We start from the raw sequence: 12,958 nt of genomic DNA, 5'->3' as shown, positions 1-12,958 counted from the left end.
AAGTATGGTACATATGGAAAGAAAGAAGAAAGTAGTACCCTTCGCTTTTTGGCTTCAACCAGGAAAGTGATAAAACAAAATGCCAAGGTCAACTGGGACATAAAAACAAGAACAATGATGCAGGGCTAGACGTCCGCTGGAGGCAGGGAAGTGCAAAAGGGGCAACTTCGTCATGCTGCATATAAACATTTCAAGAAAGTCACAATGTATAAGAATGGATTACACTCCAGGAAGATCACTGCTCTGGAGAGAAACAAATGCATACTCACAGCATAAGGCAGTCCTCGACACCCATGCCTCTGAGTGGTCCCATAATTATGAGTGGAATACACGCTCTTCTCATTAACTGCTGGACTAGCCTCCACAGATTCAGGGCTGCACAAAGGCGAAAAGCAATGCATGATAGCATAACACCTAATCTTCTCTTAAACACAATCTTAACTTCCCATTCTAACCCTCCACTTTCCACAACCACCAGCCACTAGAACAAGAGAAAAAACTGAGTGAAACAATCTGATTAACATAACTAAGCCTATAAATAACAGGAGTGTTATCAAATGTGGATTTGTGTGTAACATGAGGCCAGTACAGGCAGATGTCTCAAGGCAGGCACCTGGGACACAAGGCGTCCCTAATGACAAACACAAACGTACCAGCTGAGCAGGGAGTTTCCCCTAGAGAAGCCACTCTGGGCTGGTTTAGACTCAGAACTATTCTTCTTAATTGGATCTCTTAATACTTCCATGAAACCTCACATGACATTTGCAGTGAGTGAGATGATGAAAGTGCCTTCTGCACTGCCCCAGGGACCAGGCCCTCTTCCATTCACTACCAAGACAGGATACCCTGAAGAAAGTACAGGTAAAAACAATGGCATCTTATATTTATCACACCTCTCATCTTGATGAACCCCCAAATGCCTTTCAAATATTAGAGTAATAACTTCTCATCCACCAGTGACATGCAAGCATATCTAGGACACAGTTATTTAACAGCTGCATGGTAATACCACAGAATTTAAAAATAATCAAAACTGTACTCAGAAGTTACGTTAGCCTAGTGGTAAGTAAAAACAAGTGATGGCTACGTTTTAAATTGCCTGGTATTTGCCAGGTTCTTTATATACATTATTCATTTAATCTCTGCAATTACTGAACATGGTATGTGCACCCTATTTTTACAACAGTAGGGGAAGGTGAGGTGGTGAGATTATGTGACTTCACAAAGGTCACACACTGACAGAGCCAGGATTTGAAACAATCTGACTCCCAAGTCTGTTCTCTTTCCACTATGCCTAATTTATTTGTAAAACAGGGTTAACACTCTACCTTAAAAAAATAAATAAATAAATAAATTACATGAGACCTTAAATAACCAGGCTTAGTGAGAAGCTTGGTCTAGTATTTTTTTCTAATACCGTCAATGAATGGAAAATAAATCGGTCAAGCACAAGTTACTAACATAAAAGAATCATAAATATGTTTAATTTCAGAAATTTAATGTAAGTCTTTACTTGATAATAAAGCAAAGCATTGGTGGCAGAAGACAAAATTCAAGTTTCTGGGAAAAAAAGACTTTAATTCTCATTGCTACCTGGTTAGGTTTGGAAGAATTTTGAAAATTAATTATGGAATGTACTTGTAGACTTTGAGGAATCAATAACAGATTAGCTGTCAGTGAAATTAACCAGAGCAGAGATTCACACATTAGAGACGCCAAGGACAAGCATAACTCTCATCTTTAGAGATCAAAGGGTCATTCAGGGAATCAAATAATACACAGCTTACTTCAGGAAACATACATTTCCTGCTTAGAAATATGCAACATATGTGGCAGGAATACATAAGTATGCAGTTCAACATGGTGCAATCAGCTGAGAAGTGAGGGATAAAAGAAAATTCTTAGATATATATCCAACTCACCCAGTTATATGCTCCAAAACTGTGAGAAGGGATCTTATTAATAACAGCAAAGGTAATTTCTAGGTGAAGAAGAACTTTAGACACAGGAAAGTATTCTCTGTTAGTGAAGTGCATGCACTTTATTACTTAAGAGTGTCTGTAAGATGGGAACTGGGGGGTGAGGGGGTACATCAAGAATGCAGGTCAGTATTCTTGAGAAAAAGATGATCTGAACATGGTTCACTGAGAGGCAATCAGCTCTGAGTATTAGGAAACAGGTGGGGTTTCCTAAATGAAACCAAAGGCAAACAAGCATTAATAAAATGAAGGTAGAATTTACTTTCTATGATGGTTAAGAGAAAGTAACAATAACTTCATACAACATTGTTAATTTACTAGATAAACAAGTATTCCAAAAAGCTCTAAATAGATTAAATAAGGGATTTTGGATCACTGAACACATGGGGTGAAACATGACAGCTGTTTATTAGGAATGGATTTTTTTTTTGGACGGGAAGAAGGAAAGCTGCATGAAATAAAAGATGGCCATGGAGATGGAGCTATGTTGGTTGTATCTTACCCATCTCCAAACTGGGTAAATATGAACATATGCACGTCATGTGCAAGTCTAGGAATAAAAATAAAATGTATATTGTGGAGGTTAACAGGCCATCCCACTGCACAGTACTTTCTAGTCAAGCACAGCATTTAATATAATGCTATGCATGCCAAATACTAAAATTTAAGCTTCTATGTTTCCATAAAAAAACAAAAACTCTGCAATTTCCACAGTAGGTATTAATTATAGTTACATGTTGACAGGCTGATAGATTTCCTATACTTTTTGACATACATACATATATGTATATACACGCATATATGTACACACACATACTCTACTAGCGCTTATCTATATTTTAAAAAATGGATTAAAAATTTGGGGTGTTGTATCTCTTTATTAGTCAACCATTTTATGTAAATGGAATCATAGCCTTTCTTCTCCAGTATTTGAACTGCTATGACAGCTGGGCAAAAACACAGAAGCCATCCTTACAACAGATATACGCATCAATTGTGTCCTAAGTACAATGTGCAACCTGGTGCTATATGCTCCCTTTGGAAAATATCTCAAATTCATTTATGGGAGGGTTATAAATTGAGAAGTCTTTCCTTTTATTATTACATTTAGAGGTTTTCCTACAATTAAATAAAAAAAATGCATACTGCGCACTGTTGCCATCAGATTTAAGGTTCCATGTGGTCTTTTACTAAGTTGAATTATGTTTGCCCTTCAGAGCTTCTGGAACACTCGACTACGCAGGACAGTGGAACATGCATAATGAACATCATCAATAATTTAACAGTATGGCATATAAGCTAATTGTTGACTTTTTTTTTGTTTTTGCTTTGTATATTAAGTGAGTACCTGCAATTAGTTTTGACCAATTAGTGTCAGAAATCTGGAGATTAGATATAAAAATGTTTCAGGAAATCAAAGCTGTGGTAAAACAAATGCTCAGGGCAAAAAATTTTTTTTTCTGCATTCACTTTTGGACTCCCCAGAAACATCTATGGGCAGTCATCTCCGTACTCTGGTAAAAACACCAGTTTCAATAATACTTGTGTTAAGGCCTTTTCGTATCTAAAATCCCAAAACTCTATGATTTAAACTCTGTTGAAACTACTCAATGTTGATTAAGACTAACTATACAGTTGTTACTCAATCTCCAAAGGAGAACAGTGATTAACTTTAGAAAAATCCATTAACAACATATTACTAGGTTACTTACTAATACAGGACAATTTTTAAGTACTTCATTTGGGGAATAATTGTAAAACTGGGAAGTCTCAGTTATTGGCATGACTAAATGTCTTTGGCATGCAACCCCCCACCCCCAACAAAACAAATAGGAGAAAAATAACAAACACCCTGGGAGGAACACAATCCACCCTTATCCATCCCCCCACCTTTCTTGACATATGGGAATAAAGCTGAAAACTACTTTTAATTCTAGACTACCCCAGAATATAATATATTGCTTCTTAGGGTAGTTTTATTTCAAGTCTTCCCATTTAAGGAAGTCACTATACAGTGAAGTTATCCTAGGTGGCTTTGTGAAGAAATATACATGCTCTTCAATAATATTTCAGTTTTAAGGACGAAAACCACTATTAACCAGGAATGCAGGTGAACCCAGAGTTCTGGTACAGTTGCTTTGCTTTGCTGAGGGGAGAAGGGGGAGAATCCCCAGGGACTGTGAAAATGGCAAGAGAAACAGGGGAATTAGAGCAACACCCACCTCACTCAAGAAGTGGCTGTGGGATCAAGAGTCTGAACTGGACCTGAACATATTCAAAACACCAGGATTTTTCCAGCCCAGACCCTAATCCCTGGTACTGCCTGGAATAGACTTGGCTTCTGGGGGTGTGCTGCCCCCTAGGCCCCTTGGGTCTCTTTCGCTGGACTTTCACATCCTGGTGTAGTGCCACTTCGTCTTGAAAGGTAGGGGGCTTCCACTTCCTTTCTGTAAGCAAGGAAGATTGGGTACAAGGGAGGTAAAAGGACAAGAGGGGGAATCTGTGAGCAGGGGGAATCTTGGACAACTTAAAAGAGAAGGGATACATAAGGCTAAAAAATTTAAAGCTGTGAATAATATATAAAATTTTATAATGAAGGCCTACCTTCATTTGCATTTGGCATTTAAATTCTTCAAGAATTGAGAGTCTATTTTAGGGATTGGGCTTTTCGACAAACTCTGAATTCCTAAAGCTGCTCTTAGCTGAAAAAAAAGTTTGGTACCACTGATTTTGAAGGTCCTCTTTCTAGGCAATGAATATTATAAAAAACAAATGACACTGCTTTTCCTTTTTTCTACCCCAATGTCAGAAGGTCTAAGCAACCTGCCCAAATAAAGTTTCAGCCCCTTTACTCTAGAACAATGAGAAGTACATAGGAAGAGGCCTTCAAGGAAAATCAGTTGGAGAGAACTCCTCCTATCTTCATCCAATAACCATTACACGCTACAGAAGCAGGTAATAACACCTACTTGATTCCAATCTTTCCCACCCATCAAAACCAAATAAAAATGTAATCACTACTTTGCAACCTTAATTCTGTTCATTATATACTTAGAAATCCCTCCCCCAAAATTCTTCTGCTGCCCCTTCTAATTCCCCCCTCCCCCCACCAGCTTCTCTGGGGGTAAGGGAAAGGTCTATTGTCATGTTTAAGTGGGCTAGTTTTGATTTAGAAAATACTATGTATTTATTATTAGATGCCCGTAAGAAAACTGTCTCCACACAAACTGGTAATGTACCTACTACCTAGGAAGCAGCACTTACTCTGATCCAGCAGCCATATCTGAGTAGGATGTATCTGGTGTGGTGACTCCCAGAGGGATTGCAATGCTCATGACGTCCAACACAACAGAGTGGAAATCACGGGGTCCAATTAATGGAGACTGGCCACTCTGTGAGTGGGGGTGAGCTGCAGAGCCGCAACCAACATGTTATGGACATGAGGAATCCTGCCACAGAAAAAAATAAAGTAATGTAGTAATCAGATTGTTCTTTGAAAATTGATCCTAAATGCTACTGAATGTTTTCTACTTCTGCACAAGGCTTTTAAGAGATAAATGTAAAAGAAAACATGGCAAAACTATTTATAAAGCAATATAAATATAAAAGAAATATAACACTGTTCCATGTTTACTATAAACTGAATTAATGTTCTACCATGCAAGGGAGCAAAACATTCCACTTGTTTTTCATTTCTATGTAGTTCTTTTCTTTTTTTAAAGATTCATTTATTTATGCACACAAGAACGGGTACAGGCCAGAGGCGTGAGAGAGGTGTGTGTGTGTGTGTGTGTGTGTGTGTGTGTGAGAGAGAGAGAGAGAGAGAGAGAGAGAGAGAGGATTCACCAGAGACAGAGTGGGAACAGAACAGGCAGACTGACTGAAATTCACTGTTGAGGAGAGCAGTGGGAGAGACGGGAGAGGTCTGCTGCGCCCTGTGGGTTTCTCCCTGGCTGCCCTGGGACGGAACTCTTGCTGCAGAGGCTGCGGATTGCTTCCTAGTGCGTAACCCCTTGCGCCACCAGGGAGGCCCAGTTCCTTTCTTTTTAGATTAGGGAAAGGGACAGTCTGCCTGGTTCATTATTAGGAACCCTCCCCCAATCTAGAATTGCTCATCGAACCAAAATTTCTGGCCCCCTAGGATCTAATTTACAAATTTTAAGATACAGAACAGTTAAGACCAGTTAAGATACAGATGCAGAATGGTTAATACCAGTTAAGTAAATTCTTGAACAATTCAAGGTCTTTATTTAAACATTTTCAAACCAAATAAATGCAGTATTATCAGCAGTCCATAATGTTATTTCTTTCAAGTTAAATATAAGAGATCAATCTGTTTATATCTGACTAAATCAAGTTGTTCCCTATTTTCTTTTGTCACGAAATGCTCTCTTCCTCCTTCTAAACCATCTAAGTTTAACAATAAATTTGGAAGATTTTAGCTTAACTGTATTTATTAGGTACTACTCACAGATTGGTAAGAATAAAAGTATCAACCACTACGAGTTCAGGTTCAAGATAAAGACAAGAAAAGTTTTTTATGGAAAAGCAGTCGAGGATACCTTGAATTGGTGACCACCACCATTGCAATTTGAGAACAGAAATATCCACAAATTTCTTAAGAATAAAAAAAAAGTAGATGAAAAGATTTGGAGATATGGTACAAAGAAAAAAAGTACAGTTTTATGATTTTATATTGGTTTCACAGTAATGCAAAAACCATTAAATGAATGAAACAAAAGTATTTTATGTAGGACGGAAGGGAAGTCAATGTGAATGTTAAGCAGGTAAATAAAGACTTTTGTAAAAAACACTACAGGGTACTGACTGATAGGACTCTGGTTCATAAGACAGTAGAAAAATGACTATATGAAAAGAGAGTTAAATGCAACACAAAGTCCACAATATTAATGTGAGTGAATTCAGGGATTAAAACAAATTTTAAATGATAGCTTATCTGAGATGCTTGACTCTTATGTTGATACATAAAAGCGAATTATTGAGCAGTTTATCAGGCAAACCCTTTGAAGGACATGCAAAGATAGTATCACTGATTTGTGCTGTTATTTCAGAATGGGAGAGCAGCTGTAGACTTCTTAGTTTATAGACTTCTTTAGTTTCTTGGAACCACTCTTTGAAAGAGCTGTATCTCACCAATGTACCTAGGACTCTCTTCTGGCTGTGGCTATATTCTTATTCCTACTCAACAGGAGGTGACAGACAGACTCCAGACAGAAATGAAGAGGGGAAATCTTCCTCTGCTTCCCTGCAGCTCATAAAAGACACTAGCGCAGCTTTCTGCTTCTGGGCCTATCCTATACATTTGCCCGCCTCCCTAAACGATATGCCCAGAGATTTAGAAAGCCTCCCAGTCTCTAGGAAATGGAAACAAAATCTATAAATGATACATGACAAAATGCTTATCAAACAAGGCTAAAAGAAGTTATTGTAGAGTGAGAATTATTGGCCACAATTCTTATGTTAATTCTAGTATCACCATACAATTTTTTTTTCTTTTATGTAATTGTGATTTAAAAGGAAAAAGTCCACATACCTGGCTTTTCTAACAGTCTAGCATACCTGACTAGATAACCAGAACAAAGTCTAATAATGATCATATTCAGCCTGACCAATACAGGAATGTAAATTATGTGCTATATCTGCTGTAAAGGACAAAAAAGTTACTCAACACCATTAAAAGTCCTTAGCCATAACCACAATGATACATGCCTGTTAAAAAAAAAAAAAAGTAAAAAAAGTAGGCTTCTCGATAAAAGACAACTTATAGATCTAAGCTAGTAGTTGTTATTTTTCTGAGAGTAATCTTAGTAAGACATACTGAGAAGATTCTTTCAGCTAATATCCCTTTAATGAATGAATAAATGATTACTATATTCTCTAGTGAAACACTACGCTGCTGATACACAACTTCAAGAAACATTAAGGAATAACTACACACTGTCCTCATGCAGGCCTCCATTTTCCTCTGCGTTGCCCTGGCCCTTCTACCCTCTGGATGAAGGGAGTTGCTTATTAGGTTAGTTTACCACCTTGTTCTTTGACAAGAAAAGGCTTTTACAATACTACTGGGGCTTTTTTTAATTTAAGAAAATAAAGCCAAATTTCTCTCATAAATTCTGACAATAATTCCTTCCCTAAAAATAACACTGTGCAAAAAGTAGCTATTAAAATGTTAACTGAAGAACTTTTGATAATCAATATGCAGTGATTTCTTACTGTAATTGTTCCAGATTTATAAATCAAGACAACAGACTCTTAGTATAGTTTACCAAGCTCACTATTTATAAGAGCTATTAATTTATCAGAGTCTTAAGATGTCTCCTAGAGAGTGAGAATTAATTTTGTCACTAAGTGGAACAATTTCAAGGTATCTTTTATGTGTTAATTTGTCCTTTTCTATCAGAATATGAAGTCTACGAGGGCAGGAATTTTTGAGTTTTACACTCTGCTATGGTGTCTGGCACAGAGAGGGTATTCAAGAAATATGTTCCAAATAAAGTATGATCACCGGGCCTCCCCTGGCGGCGCAACATTGAGCGCTGGGCTGCGAAGCTGCCCACAGCCTCTGCAGCACTGGTTCGATACCCGGCTGCCAGCAAGGGTCCCACATGGCGCGCAGACCTCTCCTGCAGCACCTGCTGCTCCCCTCAGCAGTGTCCTCCGTCTGTCTGCCTGTTCTGCACCCCGCTCTGTCCGGTGAATTCTCTCACCCTCCCGCGCTTCTGACTGTACCCAGTGCTTGTATAAATGAATAAATTAAATCTTTTTTTTTTTTTTTAAAAAAAAGTATGGGCTTCCCCTGGTGGCGCAGCGGTTGAGCGCTGGGTTGCGAAGCTGCCCGTAGCCTCTGCGGCGCTGGTTCAATCCCCGGCTGCTCCCCGGCCACCGGAGGAGGGTCCCACATGGCGCGCAGACCTCTCCTGCCGCCTGCTGCTCCCCTCAGCAGTGTACTTCGGTCCTTCTGCCTGTTCTTCTCCCCGCTCTGGCTCTGGTGAATTCTCTCACCCTCCCGCGCTTCTGACTGTACCCAGTGCTTGTATAAATAAATAAATAAATAAATCTTTAAAAAAAAAAAAAAAAAAAAAAAAAAAAAAAGTATGATCACTATTCTCTCAACACACGATTTTAGCTAGCAGTCACTAAGATACAAAAATTAAAACAAATTAAAGGAATTTATCTGGCTCAGTCACCTTTTTGTAGACCTCTGAATATGAAGTCCTAGAAGTTATCTTCCAGGAGCTCTGAAGACCTACAAACAGTTGAAACACAAATTAGTATTGAAATAAATCACAATACTGGACACAAAGTATTTTTGGACACAAAGAATAAATAACATTTTAATGATAATTTGATATTTCATTTCTCTATACGGGCTGCTTTCTGTTTACCACCCCATCTATAGCCTAGTACTGTATTTCTGCCCTTTAACCTTTATATCCTATTTTACCATAAAGCCAGGGCTTAAACAATGGGTGGGTAGGGAAATTATCTCTACTTGACTAAATAAAAAGCAGCAAAATGCTGTATTATGTCACCACGCAATATTCTAGCCTTCTAATTAGCAATGTCTCCCAATTCCCAAGGGAAAGTTCTTTCTTTTCCCCCTCTCCTAGAAGGTGCTTTTCTTTCCTGCTAAACCCTTCCCAAATTCAGAAGCTTTTCTTTAACCAAGTATCACATTTACTGTCCAGACAATGACCTATATCGCCTATTAAAATACCAGTTTATATTACTTCTTTCTCCCCTCCTCGCTCCATCCGACCTGTCCAGTCTTACTACAGAAAAAGAGTGGCAAAAGTCTATGCCGTTTGCGGTCAACTCCACAGTGGCAACGCATGGGAAAACAGTCTTAAATAAATTTCTACCCTCCAAAAAGGAAAGCAAAAGAGGTGATGACCCAGGACTAGCAGTCAGATGGGGTACTGACATCTGAAACATTGCTGTGGCATACCTGTGAAAAGAGGCATCTGTGGGATTCCAGTACCAAGCAGTAGAGGAAAAAATGTACTTTAGGTTGATATTTTATAGGTTTCCAATGTATTAAGAATTGGAAATAAATTATTCTTTAGGAAGTCTTTAAAGAACATACTTGGAATAATGAAAGGTATAAAGGTAATATAAAAGAAAAAAACTTCAACCAAGACAAAATTAGATTTCTTTAGTAACAACAAAAAAAGTAAGGATACAGGAGGAAGAAGAGAAGTAAGTAGTGGGAAAGTGGATGCATCAGAACTTCACTTTGATATCAATTTAACCATTTCCAGAACAATTTAGCAGAATCCACAGGAATACTGGTAAGTTCTTGGATTCAGAGGCAGAACCAGCCTTTCTCCCAGTACCGGAGAACTCTTTTGAGAAGTTACCATTTACATTCAGTTTCTAAGGAAAAAGCTGTTAAATAGAACATGCCAGAAAGGGTTTATAATTACCCCTTGTCTTTTTAATTGGGTTCAAAATAGTTTCTGCATGTGTAATTTTGACAGCTCTTCTCTACATGACTTGCTGAAAGCACAAGACCCGTGTGATCTGCCTGGTCACTCAAAGAAGACAGACAAAAAGTGTTTTAAGACCAATTCCAACAGAGATTTCAGAAAAAGAAATTGCATCAGCCAGGTGAGCCGGAAGCAGCTGGGAGACAAGAGTCCAATAAACAGCCAATCCAATGAAAGAAATTGAGAACAAGTCTGCTTTAGTAAGCCTGTGAAGAGGACTGGCAGGAAGAGGAGTGCCGCTGCAGAGAGAGAACAGGCCTCATATGCTTCAGACAGTCTTTGTACTGAGGCTGTGGACCTTGGCCATTCTCCCAGAAATGATGCAATCCTGATGAACAAGATCTGCTGCCAGAGAAACAATTGTTAACAGCCTCTGCAGACAGCAACTCAGCCAAAAAGCAATCTCTGATCAACTCTCTTCAAAAACCACCAGAAAAGCCAAGACTCTTCCTCAATTTCAGTCTCTGACAAAACATGTAAGTGAACACATATACTGAATAAGCCATTTCCCCCAAATATCCCTTTTCTTTTCATTCCTTCACGATGAAAATTTACATAGCAGTGAAAGTATTTTTACTTTTATGACTATAATTCTCTAAGCAAGGTATCTGCATTAAAATATTATGCTTATTTTTCTTACTCTCACAAGACAACATTTCGAAAGGTAGTAGGTTCCCCCAAGTATAAAAATTACCCAGCACTCTATAGCCTAATTATGAGATTTCAAAAAGGACAAATATATACACTCACTAATTCAGGGCCAGAAAGGTGTATTTTAAAGATATTTTTGAAATTATGTGAAACTTAATGTTAAAAATAGGCATGTATTAGAGGAAAAGAGAAAGTCTCCTCTTGCTTAGGCTGACAAAAAAGGTAGGTTGAGCAATGTCATCATGCTTTGCAATGCCCACTTTTCTCAAGGGCAACATTACTTCAGATCTTATAAGAGAGTTAATGATTATTTTCATCTTATTAGTCACAACTTACTATTTTAGAATCTAACTTGAAATATCCTTAATTAAAAAAAAAAAAAAACAACAAAACTCCCTAGGTTCCTCATCTCCTCGGCCTGGTTTCTTTGTCAGAGCTTTGGTATCGGCTTGTTCACAGCAGTACCGGACATTATTAGGACTTTTTTTCTCACTAAATAAAGAAACCTGCTTACAAAAACCTCTAAATTCTCACTATCCAGCAGCCACCATTATTCACACTTCTTCCTTTTGAACACAATAATCCTTAAACTGTGACTCCTTAAAAACACAAGCATCTAAAATACATCTTGAAATCAACTATTTTGACCGTATAAACTATTAAAAAGTGAAAATTAACAGGTACACAGAATATCTGTGTAACACTGAAGCAACAAGAGCCCTAATAGGTTAATAAATGAATACATTTACCTCAGTAAAGAAGAAACATTTTTGAAAAATTTTTGACAAGGGTTAAAGTAGTCATTAATATTCGATTTCCGGGCAGCTCGGCGGGCCTGCCTGCCCGTGACTGACTTTGTAGACATTTCTTTTCATGAACCTTTTCCTTCTGCAGAGCAGCAGCAGCAGTAGCAGCCGCCCTCCTCCCTAGACTGCCCAGCTGTGTCCATGCAGGTGCCTCTCTTTTTTGCTTTTCTCCTTTTCCTAATAAAGCCATGCTTTCAAAATGTTAAAAAAAAAAAAAAATTCAATTCTTGAACCTACTAATTATCCAAAATTTTGCTATATGTGTAAGTTAAATTTATTCCTAAATAATTCTAAACTCCAAGTTTCTTCTTTTGAATGACTGTACAAAACAGTAAAAAAGGAGAGGTAGAAAAGAATATTAGTCTTTTGGGTATGATTATCACTCCCCACTGATTACATCACAGAATAGTCCAAAATGCAATAAATACAAGAATGCATTTTATGTACATGACCAATTTGGTTGAAGATGAAGGTCGCAACTGCATTACATGTTACATTCTGTCTAACCCAACTGAAACATGGAGTAAAGACACTGGTGCTGTTCAGTACATACAGTCTTTCACCCTGGGAGAAGGGAAAAAGCATTAGGAAAAAGTGCTACATATGTCTCCCTGGTGGCAGAAGGGGTTAAGAGGCAACCTATGAAGCAATCCGCAGCCTCTGCAGCACTGAGTTTGATCCCAGATCCCCGGAGGGCCAGGGAGCAACCCACATGGTGCAGCAGACCTCTCCTGATTTGCCCGCTGCTCCCCTCAGCAGTGTAGTTCGGTCAATCTGCCTGTTCTGTTCCCCACTCTGTCTCTGCTGAAGCCTCTCACCCCCCCACACCTCTGGCCTGTACCCTAGCTCTTGTATGCATAAATAAAAAAAAAATCTTTAAAAAAAAAGTGCTACCTAAGGAGTTAGGGAATTTGAATTCTAGCCTACAACTTAGTTTGATGATCTGGGAAAAATCACTTTTTATAGATAAAAACCTTAAATTCCTTAAAGTAAAATCTTCACTGAATTT

At 38.2% G+C, this 12,958-nt stretch overlaps 1 protein-coding gene across 13 annotated transcripts in view; it reads right to left on the bottom strand.

Moving 5' to 3' along the window:
* SETD5 (SET domain containing 5) overlaps positions 1-12,958 on the bottom strand; it is a 75,878-nt gene that overhangs the window by 39,242 nt on the left and 23,678 nt on the right. For 6 of the 13 annotated variants that reach the window (XM_037522165.2, XM_037522201.1, XM_037522195.2 and 3 more), the window contains exons 1-4: positions 5,244-5,282; positions 4,202-4,426; positions 654-846; positions 270-375 (exon numbers count right to left, since the gene is read on the bottom strand). In XM_037522165.2, the coding sequence (XP_037378062.1) occupies positions 270-375; positions 654-745 (198 nt within the window). In that variant the 5' untranslated portion in view covers positions 746-846; positions 4,202-4,426; positions 5,244-5,282. The other 7 variants (XM_054695687.1, XM_037522188.2, XM_037522229.2 and 4 more) reach the window with 4 other exon arrangements.

This window comes from Talpa occidentalis, unplaced genomic scaffold (assembly GCF_014898055.3).
Source record: "Talpa occidentalis isolate TD23 unplaced genomic scaffold, MPIMG_talOcc4v2.1 talOcc4.10, whole genome shotgun sequence".
Classification (NCBI taxonomy): domain Eukaryota; kingdom Metazoa; phylum Chordata; class Mammalia; order Eulipotyphla; family Talpidae; genus Talpa; species Talpa occidentalis.
This window is presented reverse-complemented; position numbering and strand designations above follow the sequence as displayed.